Source organism: Thunnus maccoyii, chromosome 17 (assembly GCF_910596095.1).
Source record: "Thunnus maccoyii chromosome 17, fThuMac1.1, whole genome shotgun sequence".
Lineage (NCBI taxonomy): Eukaryota > Metazoa > Chordata > Actinopteri > Scombriformes > Scombridae > Thunnus > Thunnus maccoyii.
The window spans coordinates 24,825,298-24,842,306 of record NC_056549.1 but is presented as its reverse complement, the minus strand read 5'-3'; the positions used below and the strand labels follow the sequence as shown (position 1 = coordinate 24,842,306).

At 39.8% G+C, this 17,009-nt stretch overlaps 2 protein-coding genes and 1 pseudogene across 3 annotated transcripts; 2 read left to right on the top strand and 1 right to left on the bottom strand.

The window, feature by feature from the left end:
- Positions 1-144: 144 nt before the first annotated feature.
- On the bottom strand, positions 145-3,874 carry LOC121882814 (annotated as a pseudogene).
- A 263-nt stretch (positions 3,875-4,137) lies between these two features.
- LOC121882813 (trace amine-associated receptor 1-like) lies at positions 4,138-5,016 on the top strand. The gene is made up of 2 exons (XM_042391258.1): positions 4,138-4,360; positions 4,433-5,016. Exons 1-2 carry the CDS (start codon positions 4,138-4,140, stop codon positions 5,014-5,016), a joined length of 807 nt encoding a protein of 268 aa, XP_042247192.1.
- Positions 5,017-7,247: 2,231 nt separating this feature from the next.
- Positions 7,248-12,184, top strand: arv1 (ARV1 homolog, fatty acid homeostasis modulator). Of its 2 annotated transcripts, none has more exons than XM_042391431.1 (5): positions 7,248-7,426; positions 8,360-8,479; positions 8,710-8,863; positions 9,398-9,622; positions 11,180-12,184. In XM_042391431.1, the coding sequence occupies exons 1-5, from the start codon at positions 7,331-7,333 to the stop codon at positions 11,305-11,307; spliced, it is 723 nt and encodes a 240-aa protein (XP_042247365.1). In that variant the 5' UTR covers positions 7,248-7,330; the 3' UTR covers positions 11,308-12,184. The 2 variants fall into 2 exon arrangements, with proteins under 2 accessions (XP_042247365.1, XP_042247366.1); XM_042391432.1 differs by lacking the exon at positions 11,180-12,184 and adding an exon at positions 10,799-10,938.
- The last annotated feature ends 4,825 nt before the right edge of the window (positions 12,185-17,009 follow it).

Here is a 17,009-nt window from a genome sequence, read left to right as displayed (position 1 = left end):
TGAAGTTCTGCTTCTGATTTAAGGTTGAAAGAAAAAGATTAAGGAGGAAAGAGAAACACAGTTCTAGAATACACCTCTTGGTGCTACTTGGACACATCATCAGTAATGAACCTGAGGTCATAGGGTGTTTCGGGTCTTAGATCATCAGACACCCTCGCCCCGGCGACCCAGTCAGGGGTGATCAGCCCCCAACTTGTGTCCAAATGGCCCACTACTCCAAGGATCCCCCCTCCGGATCCACAGCCATCTTGAGGCTTTCTCCGCAGCCTCTATGATGTTTTTGATGGCTCTTTTGCACAGCTGGCCTTTTACTCCAAGGAGTTTGAGGGTTCGACGTAATGACTGGCCAGCGAAACCCTGGCGCCCCACCTCAACTGGTTCGCCGCGGGATTTCCAGCCTTTGCTCCTGCACTCCGACACCAGCTCAGCGTATTTGGCCCTCTTGCGCTCATTAGCCTCCTCAATCCGGTCTTCCCAGGGGACAGTAAGCTCTACTAGAACCACTTGCTTCGTTGACTCTGATGTTAACACCATGTCTGGGCGGAGTGACGTGGCTGAGATGTGTTCTGGGAACTTGAGCTGCCTTCCCAGGTCGACTTGGAGCTTCCAGTCCCGTGCAGTGGTGAGAAGCCCTCTGGAGGAACTTGGCTGATGTTGTACCTTCTCCCCAGCTCTGATGAAAGTGATGGATTGCTTGGGGGTGTGCTGGTACTTGCTGCTGATGATCCCTGCACTAACAGTGTCTGCCAGGGCCCTGAGAACCTGGTCATGACGCCAGTGATACCGACCATCTCCCAATGCCTTCGGACAGCAGCTGAGGATGTGTTCCAGGGTGCCTCTCTTCTGGCACAGTTGGCATGCCAGAGTGTCTGCTAAGCCCCAACGGTGCAGGTTGGTTGGACTTGGGAGAGCGTCATATACGGATTGGATGAGGAACTTGATGTGCTGGGGTTCAAATCTCCAGAGCTTTGGCCAGGTGATTTTACGCTGTTCAGTGTGCTCCCACCTTGTCCATGCGCCTTGCTGGTACATGCTGACTATCTTTGTCCGGTGGTCTTCCTCCACCTCTGCTCGTATCTCATCCTGCAACATTTGACGTTTCTCCCTTCCTCTGGCTTTGTCATAGCAGGGTTTGGGAAAACTACCAAGTCCTGCCCGTCCCACTGCCACATTGCCGACCAAGATGCTGTGCTGTAGCTTCCTGTGCCTTCCACTTCCTTCCAGTTTTCACCAGGATTCCCGCTGCAGCGACTTTGGCGTCAGAGGAGTCAGGCTATCGTCACCTCCCTGGCACGCGTAACCTTGAATTCCTCTGACAAGCCACTGATAGGAAGCTGAAGCTTGGTGGAATGCCCATAGAGGGCAATGCTGCTAAGGGACCGAGGGAGCCCAAGCCACCTCTGCAGAGACTGACTGATGGTTCTTTCCAGCGTCTCCACAGTTGACATAGGCACCTCATAGATAAGCAGGGGCCAAAGGAGCCTCGGCAGGACTCCATGTTGGTACATCCAGACTTTGAATTTTCCTGGGAGCCCCGACTTTATTGCTGTGAGCCAGGATGTCAAGTTGCTCTTGGTTTGTTGGAGTGCGTCTGTATCCCTCAAGGAACTGTTAAAAATCTTGCCCAGGCTCTTGGTAGGTTTTTCGATCACCATTGGAATTGGTGTCCCTCCTATGGCAAAGCAGAACTGATCGGCCACTCTGCCTTTCTTCAGGACCAGAGACCTGGACTTGGCTGGCTTAAAGCTCATCCTTGCCCATGAGATGAGTCGTTCGAGCCCCTGGAGGAGCCATCTGCACCCAGGAACAGAGGTTGCCGTCACTGTGAGGTCATCCATAAATGCTCTTATAGGGGGTTGCCGAGTGCCAGATCTTGACATGGGGCCTCTACACTCCGCCTCAGCTGACTTCACAATCATGTTCATGGCAAGGGAGAAGAGCAGCACTGAGATTGTGCAGCCTGTGATTATACCCTTCTCCAGGTGTTGCCAGGCAGATGCTATTGAGCCTGATGTTACCCTCAAGCGGAAGTTGTTGTAGTAGTCCATAATGAGGTTTCAGATGGTCTCTGGCACATGATGTCTTGTCAGGGCTGTTTCGACAAGCTTGTGGGGCATGGATACATAGGTGTTGGTTAGGTCTAGCCAGAGTGCTGCCAGATGTCCTCTGCTCTCCCTTGCCTCGCGGATCAATTGAGTCACCACCCCGATGTGCTCTAGGCATCCAGGTACTCCTACAAAAGGGGGGAGCCTTTTGTACTGAGGTGTCTATGTAGCCATTCCTCAAGAGGAATTCAGTTAGCTTTTGGGACACAATCTTGAATAAGATCTTCCCCTCAACACTGAGCAGCGAGATGATGCGAAACTGCTCGATGTTACTTGAATCCTCTTCTTTTGGAATCCAGACTCCCTCTGCAAACCTCCACTGGGTAGCGACCTTTCCTCTCTGCCAGATGACCTTCACAAGAAGTGGTGTACGTTTCTGATGATGGTGGCAGCTGATCACAGCTGGATCAGCTGTCAGTCGGTTTTAACAGCTGTAGAGACTTCTGATGGTGTTTGTGTCTGCACACATGTGCACTGTGCTAATACTAAATGATAAGAATACTGAAGCTTTACATAATCAATAAAGATGTTTTTTTCAACAATGAGCAAAGTATTTTCTTCTGTCTTCATCTGAGGATCTCATTCAAAGCTTTTGGAGAACCTGTGAAACTAAAACTGTTTATTTGTTTAGTTTGTTATCTAATTGACCAGAATGCAGCAGGTGTGTTTATTTGAGTCAGTTTTCCTCCTGAAACACCACAAAGTACTGAGTTCATGTTCAGAGCAGACAGATGTTTGTCAGTCAGTCTCTGTACTTTCAGCTTTCTTCACTAAAGCATTTTAAGATGGAGCTAATTTTAACACCTTATACTGTTGAATAGTCTAATCTGTAACAATACATATATAACAAACCGATCAAATATTTTATGTGTAAAATATTAATCTGATAGGTAACTAAAGCTGTCAGATAAATGTAGTGGAGTAGAAAGTACACTATTTCCCTCTGAAATGTGGTGGAGTGGAAGTATAAAGTAGCATCACATGGAAATACTCAAGTAAAGTACAAGTACCTCAAAATTATACTTAAGTACAGTATTTGGGTAAATGTACTTAGTCACTTTCCACCACTATGTTACTATGACAACCAGCAACAGTGAGTTGTCATGTCAGCTGTGACTACCTTTATATTAAAGAGTTTTTAATATGGTGATATTTGATATTTATTACTTATTTATTCTGTTTTAATATGTTCAAAAACCTAACATAAAAGTAATTGTAGCCATTTTTTTGTAATGTGGGGAAATGTTATCAAAAAACGCACAATAGATTAATCTCGAAATACAGAATACAAGCCAGGGAACCACTGCAGTAATATCTTATCTTATTGTATCTTATGTTATCTTATGTTATCTTATCTTATCTTATCTAAGAAATTGCAGCACAACCCATTGGGTCAGTTGAGGCCATTTGGAAGTCAAACCTCATATGTGCGTATATGAAGCTAAACATGTACAATGTCTTGCAGGCTTACATAAAAACTGAAGTGATCTGACAGTTATAACACTGTCAAAGATTGTTTTTGTAAAACAAACAAAAATACATGAACACTGAAATACAGCACACTCTGCAGTGTATACATCAAATCTTACATCATCTTTTAGAAACACACACTTCTTTATTCATCTTTGTTATGCTGCAGTTTCCCCACATCTGATTGGATGACTAAAGTTTGTCTTAATTATGGTAATGAGAAAAGTGTAGATAAATGTCAAGGCTACATCCTGCAACGCCACAGTGACTACCTGAGGGTATACGAGGTAGGTATACATGGACGAAACATTCATTGTTTTTAGAAAAATAATGTTTGTATTTTTCCAATACTGCTGAATGTATATTATTATTATTATCATTATATTATTGATATTATTATTATACATTCCAGTGTATCATTAATCAGAAATAATGATTTCATTTTCAGGATCTTAGGAGTATGATACCTGAATCTACTTTCAACAGGATTTATGTTGATGATGTACATCCCTGCTATGGAATAGATAATGTTTCTTACATACTGACAAGTAACGCTTCCACAATGTGTATTTTATTTTATATTTGCCTCAGCTCTTTATCTGTTGTCATAATATGTGGAAACCTTCTTGTAATAATCTCCATCATTTACTTCAAACAGCTCCACACTCCTACAAACTACCTCATCCTGTCTCTGGCTGTGGCTGACCTGCTTGTAGGTCTTGTAGTCTTTCCCCTCAGCATGGCATTCTCTCTTAGCTCATGTCTGTATCATGATGATTTGTTTTGTAAGGTACGAAACGGCTTTGACATATCACTGACCGCATCTTCCATTCTGAATTTATGTTGTATTTCCATTGACAGATATTATGCGGTATGTCAGCCTCTGACATACAGAACTAAGATAAATGGTCGTGTTGCTGTGATTATGATTTTGGCGAGCTGGAGTGTTTCTGGTCTTGTTACAACTGGCTTTTTAATGGCAGGATCAATACAAGATAAATGTAAAGAAAAGTGTTTAACTATTGTTGCACTGGCAATCATGATAGGAATGATTTTCTCATCCTACCTCCCGCTGATCATAATGCTCTGTATCTACTTGAAGATTTTCCTTGTGGCACAGAGACAGGCACGCAGTATCCAGAGCACAAAGTCTGGAGCAACTGTCAATAAGATGGAGAGCAAGGCCACCAAAACTCTGGCTATAGTTATGGGAGTTTTTCTGATGTGCTGGACTCCATTCTTTCTTTGCTTTATGTTTAATTCTCTTGGTTATGATTCAATGGTTCTTGTGACTGAAGCAGTTTATTGGCTTGCACTGTTAAATTCAATGCTCAATCCTTTCATTTATGCTTTCTTTTACAGCTGGTTCAGATCAGCTCTCAGAATAATCATTTCAGGAAAAATATTCCAAGGTGAATTTGCCAACTCAAAACTGCATTGACAGATTCTTTGGAGGATTGAATTTGTCTGTGGATGTACCGATACTGAGAAATGTGCCGTATATGCTTGTCCTAGAAAATCAGTTCCTTATCTGGTAATACTTTCTGATATATGTGTTTAGAACGAAAATGTGTGTGGACAATTTTAACACGAAAGATGAGGTGTACTCTTATATCTGTTGATGTTCTGTACTCACATGTGTTTAGGATAAAACTCTTAATCTTGTGGTTTGATGTTGCTGATGTGACAGACAAGAGTGCAGCAGGAAAGTATGTAACTGACAGGTCAGACAGGTCATCCAGTGACAGGTGTCTACAAGTGTAAAAATGACTGCTTGGCATGTGTTCAATAAAACTCTGACAATAACTGCTCTTTCTGAATCCACCTTTATTACTGAAATTCCATAACAGTGCTCATTTGTCACAAACTAGCCCAAAGTGAGTGACAAAAAGATGGGTCTCAAATATATTAATAAATAAAATTCAAATAAAATAATACAATAATCAAGATATAAGTTGTGATTATGTTTTATGGATAGGGCAGTGTGTGCTAACCACTCTAAAAATAAAACCTAAACCCATAGCAATACTGGTCGTTGAGCTATCTAATTGACCAGAATGCAGCAGGTGTGTTTCATGATGGGTCATAGGCATTGCCAGGTCAATTTTGCCAGGGCTTAAACCCCGAATGTTTTGAGTGCAGGCCCGCATATAATTTACATGTAAGCCTCACCTCTCAAATTCAGAAATAGTCTAACTTACGCAGACTTTCATCACTTTACAGCTGTTAGTAGCTCACACCGGTTTCCTTCAGCAGTTTTTGTTGTAGCCTCTAGGAGCGCTTGTTTTGTTTTCCGTTTGAACACTGTAACCTTGTATGAGACACGGAGACATCTGTTACTGTTACCACGGACCAACAAACCACCGCCCAACCGTATGATCAGCCACTGTTTTTGAGTGTGAACAGAGGTGGTAGATTTCTTTCACCTGTCAGAGGCTCTAAGTTATATGGTGGAGAACAGCTCCATCTTCTGGATTGATTCAGCACATTGTTCCCTCACTTGTGTCTTTTCCCGGCGAGGAAGGAGGAAACAAGGAAATGTTTTAAGAGAAATCAGACGTCCTTTCCTCTGAAGTGTCACAAGAAGCGGTGTACGTTTCTGATGATCACAGCTATCAGTTGGCTTTCACAGCTGCAGAGACTTCTGATGGAGTTTGTGTCTGTACACATGTGCTCTGTTCTAATACTAAAGGCACGCAGTTATCACTACCCGAGCAGCAGTATTTTCTCTCTGCAGCCTGTTACTTGTTTGACAAACACCTGCACATGAATAAAAAGCGGTATTCTTTATTTAAAATGTGTACTGTGTCCTGCTCAGAGGCACATGAACAAGCTAAAGCTGGAACTCTGTACAGCAGACCAACAGAACCTGCCACTCAGGTCATCAGCAGAGGTCTTCTAGCTGTACCCAAAATTAGATCCAGATCCGGTGAGGGAGCCTTCAGTCACTGTGGTCCTGCTCTCTGGAACAAGCTGCCTGCTGACCTGAGGTCCATCACAGCTGTGTCTACATTCAGTAACTTTCCTATTCTCCCAGGCTTATGGTTAATTACTGTGTGTGTATGTGTGTGTGTGTGTGTACCTGTATGGTAGCACTTATTTCTTATGCAGCTGGTTACAGGATAGGGCAGGACTTTCTATTTGTTTGTGTGGTGTTTTTGCTTTTGGGTTTTTAATTGCTTTGTAGTATGTTTACATTGGGTGTATGATGCATGCTTGTATTCTTATATTTATACTGCTTATGTTACCTATGTTGTCATATTTATACCTATATTTTTTATATTTTATTTTACAATGTAAGGCACATTGAGCTTACTTGTAAAACTTGAAATATGTCATATAAATAAAATTGCCATGTTTCACTATTTTATGACCTTTTATAAACCAAATGAATAATAGTGCAATGAGGATATAATTGTCAGGTTAATGAATAATGTAAGAAATCATTAGCTGTAGCCTTATAGTATAGTATAGTATAGTATAGTATTGTGCAGCATAGCAGTATAATAATCTGATAATACAGCTCCACAATAAATCCTTTCACCGTACATACTGTACAATATCTGAGTTCGGCAAAGAAGAAATAGATAAAATCAGCTTCAATCACCAGACGTTGAGCTGGAAGTAAAGCTGACACATCTGTGCTTTAATTTTGGAGGCAGAATTCTGTGACCTGTTCTGCTTCCTGTTTGATAGTCTTTCTAAACAGGTTAGCATGGTTAGCATGCTTTTCGTAGCTGTTTGCAGAGGGAAGAATGGGGAAAGTTGTCTATAGGTGTGTTGAATGTAATGAAAAAGCGACGGAGCTGCACAGGGACTACAGCAACGGGATCCTGAAGATAACTATATGTGTGAGTTTGAGTTGCTTTGTGTAACATTACTGTTAATGAGAGGGATGCTAGCTAAGATGTACCGAACCTGCCGAAGTCTCTTGTTAAGCCTTTTTAAAACAAAATGCCTTTAGTGGCTATACAACTAGCTAGGTTAATGTACATAACATGTAATACATAATTTTGTCATTTTGTTATGTAGTCATTGTCCAGCGAAATTCCTTGCAGAGGTCACCGGGTTGTCAAAATATTGCGTAGTTAAATGTGGTAGCTTTACAGGAAATAAGCAACTTGGGCAACATGCTTTAAAGGACGAGTTCACATTTTTTCAAGTCTGTCTTAAAACAACAGCCAGGAGCCCAGATGAACATTGAAACAGGTTTTTCTTGCTGAAATCATTCCTCCTGTTCATACTGACCATTAGAAGATCTCTTCATAATGCATTTACAGTGTAAGTGATTGAGACCATGTATTTTATTTAAAAGTTTATCTGAAGCTAATATGAAGCTCCAGCATCCAAATGAGTCAAATCAAGTAGATATCTCTCAACATTACAGTCTTTTTAGTGCCAAACTCCCTCTTTTTGTTACTTTACTTCCACTGCAGCTCAACAGGGAAACACAAAGAGAGAATTTGATGCTAAAAAGACTGTAAATGTGTCAGATATCCACTTGATATGACTAACTCAGACTGCTGAAGCCTCATATAAGCTTCACATCAACTTTGAAATACATTTTTGCACAAAATTACACACTGTGGATTTTCTGCCCACATCACTTATATGAAAGCACATTTGAAGGGGATCTTTTAATAGTCAGTAGTCCCATAAAGTATTAGGACAATAACTTTAATGCTACTAGTGTAATCTCCAAGCAGCAACATGGAAATTACAGATGGACTAATTATTTAGTAGCTGCAGTTGACGTTGGCCTGTGTGTCTTTTCTTCTCTCTAGGAGTCTTGCCAGAAGCCAGTGGACAAGTACATAGAATATGATCCAGTTATCATCCTGATTGATGCCATTTTGTGCAAGACGCAGGCTTTCAGACACATTTTGTTCAACACAAGCTTGGACGTAAGTATCCTCAATGACTTGAACTTTCTTGCCCATCTAACCTAGTCACTACAACTTCAAAAGGGTTGTTCTGTGTTCATAACATGGCCTTTAGAGGAAGTTATCAAAAGCACAAATCATCTTATACTGTCAGTGTTTGTATCACACTCACACATGTGCTGTTTACGTACGTTTAGATATATTTCACATATAAGCGTGATTGTACATTTTTTCTCTGTCCACCTCCCCAGATCCACTGGAAGTTGTGTGTGTTCTGCCTGCTGTGTGAGGCCTACCTCAGGTGGTCTTCACTCCATGGCTCTGAGCAGAGCAGCGACCCCGCTGACATCATCAGGTACACCAAGGAATGGGAGTTCTACGGCATGTTTGGATTGGCTGCCCTCGGTAAGAGAATAAGACCGCAGATCTGTTAGACAGATGCTGTTTGTTACACTGTCACAGTGTGTGCTGCTGTTAGCATAGAACAATTGATCATGTCAGAATAGTCTTTGTCAATCTATGGTTTTTGTTAAACCTGCAGTAGGGCTCCAACTAATGATTATTTTTATTATTCATTAATTTGTTGATAATTTTTGAGTAAAATATAGAACATAAATCTAATCTAATCTAATCTAAAATAAAATAGTTAAAAAATCCAATCACAAGTTCCCAGAGCAGTAAGTAATGTCTTAACATTAACCAGAGAAAGTTCAGCATTTCTGCTTGTTTAAATAGCTTTGTAAAATTAAAAAAAATTGAATTAATTCATTTTCTATTAATGGACTAATCTTATCAGCAGTACTCCGTATCCATATAGAGTTACAGTTTTGTCTTTATCTGATATCTTTTGGAACAGGAGTACAGTATAAATAAAATACATCTATCTCTGCTGTTTAATGTGGTTTGTGAGTTTCACAAATGTCTGTGTTGGTCCTGCAGAGCTGTCAGCGTTCTGCTGCAGCGTGCTGTGGTTCCTCTGGGTGGTGGTGGGTCGTCTTCAGGGTAGGACCGTAGAGCTCAGCCTGCTCCTCAGAGCCCTGCTGCTGTCCTGCTACGGCAAGGTCCTCCTCATCCCTGCTGTCATCTGGGAGCACGACTACTCCCCGCTCTGTCTGGGCTTCATCAAGCTGTTTGTGCTCACCTCAAACTCACAGGCTATCAGAGGTTAGTTTTATTTTATTTGCTCAGGTTTTGATAAATCCAACGTTCTGCATCCACCTCAGTACGACGGGGGTCAGTGGAGTTTAGTTTGTGGCACTTACTGCATTGAAAAATACATTTAAAATATTCAACAGCAACATTTTTCCTAAAACAAAGTCCATTTTACTCTGGATAATCCATGGATCACTATGAACAGGTTTCTTTGGAACTACTTTGTATTGAGAATCAAGTCCCCATGAACACTGTTGACAGTATGTTGACAGAATTACTCAGACATTGTCTCTGGAAATGGATGTCGATATTGTATATATTTCTCAACTGTTTACATTTAAAATACTGAATGGGAGCTTATGGAACATACAAACAATCATTTTGAATGTGTAGTATATTAAACATACTGCACAGTAGTGCTTTTCCAAAAAATATTGCTCTTCAAATTGTGGAAAACATCTTTAGAACCATTACGGAACAATTTTGTTGGAGGGTTTTAGCATCGCTGCACCGTAGCACATTTTACACCCACATCACAATACAATGATTTATCATAACTGATTGATTGATTTCAGTCTAAAAGTCATGAAAACAAGACAAAAAAATAACAAACAAATAATAATAATTAATTAATAGACGCAGTACATATACACATACATGCACAGCAGATATTTATGTACACAGACTGCAAACATATGTATACACTTACACATTTAAAACTGAAGACAACAATTCACTCAAGTGCTTAAACAGCTTTAAATTGATGAGGAAATGCAAAAAAAACAAAAATCAGATTATACTACAAAAGTCAATCACATGACCAATGGTGCTAACATCTACTAATAAGACAACACATGTCACACACTGTATTTGTGGATGTTATGTCAATCTTAATGTTAGGATCAAGACATTTTCAAATGCACCCAATATTGACCAAGAAAATACCCCATTTTGAGAAACATTCCTCATAAACTTTCACATCATCTTGTGTTTATACATTGTGAGACATTAGGAATGTACTTCATTCTTCAAATAATATTTTCAAGCACCAGCAGGTGGCAACTAACTCCCCCTTTGTTTAAACATCTCCCTGCTCGTGTGCTCCAGACTACAGAGAACCCAGACACTGGAGATAAATGTGTTATATAACAAAAAAGGTTTTGGTCCACGTTTCTCTTGTTGTTTCAGTGTTTCATCAGAAGCAGCTCTGGGAACATAAATCAGACTGTTGTATTTGGCAACTACCCTGCAAGCAGCAAACAATGAGATGTTGTTGAGTGATTTTATGGTCTGATGCTCTAATGAGGAGTCGCTGTACTTCATATTAATAAAGAACAAAAATTACAGTATGTCTGATGCCAAGTGTACTGGAGTATCCAATCTTTTAACTGCTGTACTTTGTGTCATTGAAGTTTAAAATCATATTCTCACTGAATGTATTGTTGCAGGAAAGGCTCTCTAGCGTGCTTGGTGATCATTTGTGAATACAGGTGCAGGTTTTGTCTATGAAAAGTGTGTATTTACAACTTAACTCGTCTCCCCTTTCTCTCCCCTCCGTCTCTTCTCCAGTGATCTTGAACAGCAGCAGACGTGTGTCGCTGATGGCTGTGTGTGTAGGCCTGCTGTCAGAGACCTGCATGGCTCAGGCTGTTACCAGGCTTCCATGGAGCATCCAGGACGTGATGACATTTGACTGAATGTCATCAGACTCAGACATGTGTCAGTTATCTCAGGGACAAACAAGTGATGGAGGATGCTAAAACCAACTTGTGAGGCAATGAACCTTCATAACATAAACAGTAGAAAACATGCTGCATGGTGACACTGGCCAAATGAAAAGCCTGTATGAACTGGTTGCAGATTGAGTCAGTGTGACACTGCTCAGTCGCAGGCAGAACGCAGCAGAAGAGATATTTATTTCTAAGAAAATGTTAGAGATGCTTTTAACTTACAAGGGACATAGAAAGGCAGCAAAGACTTAAGTAGTTGAGAAAAGAGAAAAAAAAAAAAAAACATCTGTTGTTTGGAAGGATACAGAGGAAGTGCCAGTGGCTCTCATCTTGTTTTTCAGTTTGGTTTTTAATATGGAAAACACGCTCCCAAGTTGAAATTCCAAGAACAGCTTACTTTACACAGAAAGCCCAAGAGAAGGAGGTACAGCCATGGGAATGTCCGCTGATCTAAATTACTGTTACACGTGCTCTAATTCCAGTGCTGCTCTCTAAAGAATGACACAAACACAGACCCTGAGGTTGTAATTTGACAATAACCACTTCTCTGTTTGGACAAGACGCAGCCAACACTCCGCATTCTTCAGCTCATTGCTGAAATTTTTACCTTAATTCACACATGTACACACACACACACACAGATAAACATAAACACACATGGTGGAAATGTGAGAAGACATAAGTTGATAAGTGCTGTATTACTGACTTTCACATTGTTTATTTCTGTGCTAAAAGATTATAAACTGTATGTGCCAATGTGATAGACGTAGAGCTGCAACTAACGATTATTTTCATTTTTGGAATAATCTGTTGATTATTTTCTTGATTAATCCATTAGTTGTTTGGTCCATAAAATGTCAGAAAAAGGTGAAAAATGTCTGTTTCCCACAGTCCAAGGTGACGTCCTTCTCCCAACCAACAGTCCGCAACCCAAACATATTCCGTTTACTGTTAGAGGAAAAAACAGAAAATATTCACATTTGAGAAGCTAGAATCAGAAATGATTTAGATGGAAAAAAAAGACTCAAAATGAATAATCAATTATCAAAATAGTTGATTTAATAGTTGGCAACTAATCGATTCATTGATTGATCGATTAATCGTTGCAGCTCCAGATAGAAGTGAGGAAGCTGATGTTAAAAATTGCTGTCAGTAACCAATATTTTGTTTTGATATTTGTACTATTAGAGCTGCAGCTAACGATTATTCTCATCATCATCATCATCATCAAAATGCCCCCCACACACACCAGAACTCAAAGTGATGTCTCCAAATTTCTTGTTTTGTCCGACCAATTGTCCAAAACCCCAAAATATTTAATTTGCAGTGATATAAAACTGAGACTAGCAGCAGAAATGATTATTTTGATAATCAAAACTGTTGCTGATTGACATTTCTGACTTATCTTGACTAATTGACTGTTCATTCAATTTTGAGTAAATTTAATGATTCTCATACCAAAATTATTTACTTTTGTCACAGTGAAGCCACTGAAATAACATTTAGAGCAGCTCGGAGCACTGAGACTCACTACTGAGATTCTTATTAGTTGGTCAGTTGCTGCTTTAAGGCAGGCTGAGGCAGGTTTTACAGAATGTTGCATAAAATTCTTTAACACCAAACCGCTGTAGGCGTCAGACCCGACATCTGATTTACAATATTTGTTATCATAATCAACATGTTGACTGACTGCAGCCGGTAAACATCCACCTACTGGCCCTGGAATGCGGAGTGTGTCTGTAAACAGAGCAATGTTCAGTCAGTAAAACAAACGTCCGCAGCAGGCTGAGTGTCTGTGGAATGAGCGGTATGTTCTCACCACAGTTACCTATAAAGGGCAGCTGAACCTGCCTCGGCCCCCAGGGGTCTTTGCAGGAGTTGTGGCGTTATTATGAAGTGCAGCAAAGCCGGGCACGTGACGAAAGACAGAATTCCTTCTGAACAAAACCATCTGTGGCAGCTGTGCTGGGAGAGGACTCACCCTGCTGGATTGAATGATAACATCGCAGATGATGAGATACATTCAGTGCTGCACGTAGCATCAATATATCATCAGTTTAATAGTGATACCCTGGTTTAATTACCGAAAACAATTGTTTTATTCCATCTGATATCACTGTTATCATTAGTGCTCCATGTCTCTTTTGTGTTTTTTTAAGTTAAAAGAAGAGACGTTTATATTTTTCTGCCATTAACAACACATGGTGGTGTAAGTGCAGCACCGTCTTGCTGTTAGGTTGTTTAAAGCTGCTCTAGCAGATCATACTTCTCTTCCAACACACGCACAATTTAAAGTATAACATTAATGTCAGTGCAGTAATATTAATGCTAGTCTTCTCAACAAAGAAGAGAAGTTTTGGGAATTTATCAAAAGGTATTTATGTTAAAATATTACATTTAGCACCTTTAAACAACAAACTTTCTCATTTGTGAAATTCACTTGAGCAGACGCCAGTGGGATAGAATATCTCCCACATTTGTTGCTTTGTTGTTTCTAAACCTATATGAAAAGAAGATCATAAATATTCTGATTTTCAAAAGTAAATCCTTACTGTTAGTGTCTTACCTGTGCCTTTGTATTTGTAACTTTTTTTTTTTTTTTTGCAAATGTCAAAGGAGAAATAATGTTCAAATAGCTGTGGCTTTCTATTAAAGACAAGCCTTGAAATGTTGGCAGGGATACACACATTCTGTGATAAATAATGTAAAAAACTTGCAGAGCGAGTTTGCCACATGCTGTCATGTACACTCTGAAATGCCCATCATACAAAGATATGAAAAGGGAAAATAAAATGTTTTTCATTTTAAAGTGATTGCTCAGATTTGTATGTGATGGTTTGTATGTGTAGGCTTGTGAATAGCTGAGGAGACAGCACATGCATGTGGAATGTTTTGTTAGGTGTGCTCACCCTGGGTGGGTCCCTGCTCCAGTCTGTGTGGAGATAAATGCAGTCTGGATCATCTTAAATTCTAACTCCACCTACCTCAACAACATAACAGCATCTCATTCTGCCATAGATACACTCTTGTTTTTACAAATCCACTGCAAAATGTCAGTGGGAGATGCACAAAATCAACACTTGTTATATATATTGGTGTATCTTGTTCCCACTGGATGAAACCTTTGTGAACAAACCCTGTGAGAGAGTTTCTAAATGTGGAGTCTGGAAAGTGTTGGTCAATTACTGAGGCATGCAGCAGTTTAATCTGAGTCTGACTAATCAGATTACTGTAACAGCAGTCGCCTCACATCCATTTACCAGGACTGGAGTGCAAGAAAAATAGAGGAGTTGGTTGGAGGGTCAGTTTATCCTCCTGGCACAAAATAGTCATCGTTATAGGTTGTGTAAACTCGCATAACTTAAAAATCACGACATCTCAACAGATTTTTGTTCATGTTGATGGTTATTTTACCCAGTGAGTACAGACTGGAAGTCATAGTTGATGCAACGTGTCATCTACTGTATCAGTCCTCTATTATCTACACCCAAATACAAGAGCTGATAGGACATGAAGTGCAAACAGCACAAACTGTGCAGAGCTGTGAAATAGTTTCACTTGTATATTCAAGTAATTAAGCTTTGTGTTGGATTTGCTGTGTGACTGACAGGAACAATGACAGTGCTTTTGTTTTATTGGGGTTTTTGTATGAATAAAAAATGTTAAAACCTCCAAGGCAAAGTTAGATTGTTCCTTTTATTTCTTCATCAAACTTCAGCACAGTGTGTAAAAAAATGCACCAATGTTTTAGCTATGCCTTCTTCAGTGTGCAACTCTCCTCTCCTTCTGTTTTGTGGTTGGATCCTTTAAACTTTACACCAACAATGAGTGTCAATCAACTTATTACCATCAGGTGCACCAAGTGGCTGCCTGTAATCATAGACCTCACAGGGCCACTTCCCAACATTAAACTCCCCCAAATGAATGCATCTAGAGAACTATACACAGATATACAATCAAACAGATACTAATGTGGGTCATATGGGCAACACCAAAACAACTTCCTACCACCATAGACCACAAAATAACCACATACTGAAAAAACACATTTGTGGTGCACTACAATGAAAGTATCAGGGCATCTGTCATGAATCATTGTAGTCTGAGATAAAACACAGTTTAAGAACATATTCTACAAGTCATACAGGAAAGGAGACAGGTCAGATTTCTCTTTTAGATTAACAGGAGACTTGGCTTCATGTTGAACAGTATTTCTAGATTACTACCTCTATGTGGTACAGAGGAACACAGTATAATAGAAATTGAACCTTGGAGATGTTTCACAGAGAAAAAGATGACTCATTTAATATTTATTGACAAAAGATCAGAAATCAGACATGAGTTTTCCATCTAAATCATTGGAAGCACAGCTTTCATGTATGTCTGTGTTATTGTGACAGACGAGCCTTTCCACAAGCCTTCGGATGCGGCAGTCTGTCGCAACCCCTCCCTTCCTGTGGAGAGAGTGATGTGCACCTTGGATTTGCTCTCTCAGTCAAGATTATGTTAATCTGCTCTAATCTCCCAACAGACGCTTAGACAGGCAGCACGAGACCGGAGTGCAGAGCAGAGAGAGAGAGAGAGAAAAGCCACATGGGCTTCAAATGATGCACACTGCACAACTGTCTGTATAGAAAGCCTCCACGCAAATGAAATATCAAAAGCCCCTTTAGAAAGCTTTTAAATGAACACTTGTTTTCTGATATATAGGGCTGGTGTTGTTCTTTCATTCGCTGCTGGCGGTTTGAGTCCGAAGCTTATTGGTTGGTGTTGCAGGGACAGAAATAAGACCAGATTTCATTTGTTTTGACTGACTTAATGTTCCTTTTTTTATACTGCCACATACTATATGTAAGGGTTGCTATGGTGACAGTGGATTACTTAGGCTGCAGTGGTGGGAGAAGTATTCAGATATTCAGATTCTTTACTTAAATAAAAGTTGCACAATATGCAAAAAATACTCTGTTTCAAGTCTTAAAAGGCATTAAACATTTACTTAAGTGAAAGTATGTAAATATTATTAGAAAAATGCACTTTTTTTCATTATGTCAGTATTATACTATTGCCATTACTGACGCATTAATATGTAAGCAGCATTTTAATGTTATAGCTGGTTGGGGTGGAGCTAATTCTACTTATTTTATGTACTATTTATATACTATACAGTAATTCGTACTAAATACTAGTACTAGTAGCACTAAACTGGAGTCAAATTCCTTGTATGTTTAGACATACTTGGCTAATAAAGATGATTCTGATTCTAATTAAGTAGCATAAAATGGAAATACTCAGTAAAGTTCCTTTAAAAATAGAGTAAATATACTTAGTTACATCACTGGTTAATTGCAACAGGATATGTAAATGCTCAGTATACAGTATCCTACTAATCACTGTTAATTAGTTCCTAATTTAACATGACACACCACCTGAAAACCTGCAACACATATGGAGTTGAAATGACCCATTTTCTTCAGTCTCTCAGGGAGGTTTGGTGAGAATTCACAGAGTCTCTGAATATGAAAATATAAACAGTGTTATCATCATCAGTAATTCATCTGAAGCTCGCAGCATGAGAAGCTGCTACATCAAAGCCGTCACATCATGCTGCATCCTAATGATTAATTAAAAGCGGAACTGCACCAGCATGGCAGCTAATTCCAGACCCAAAA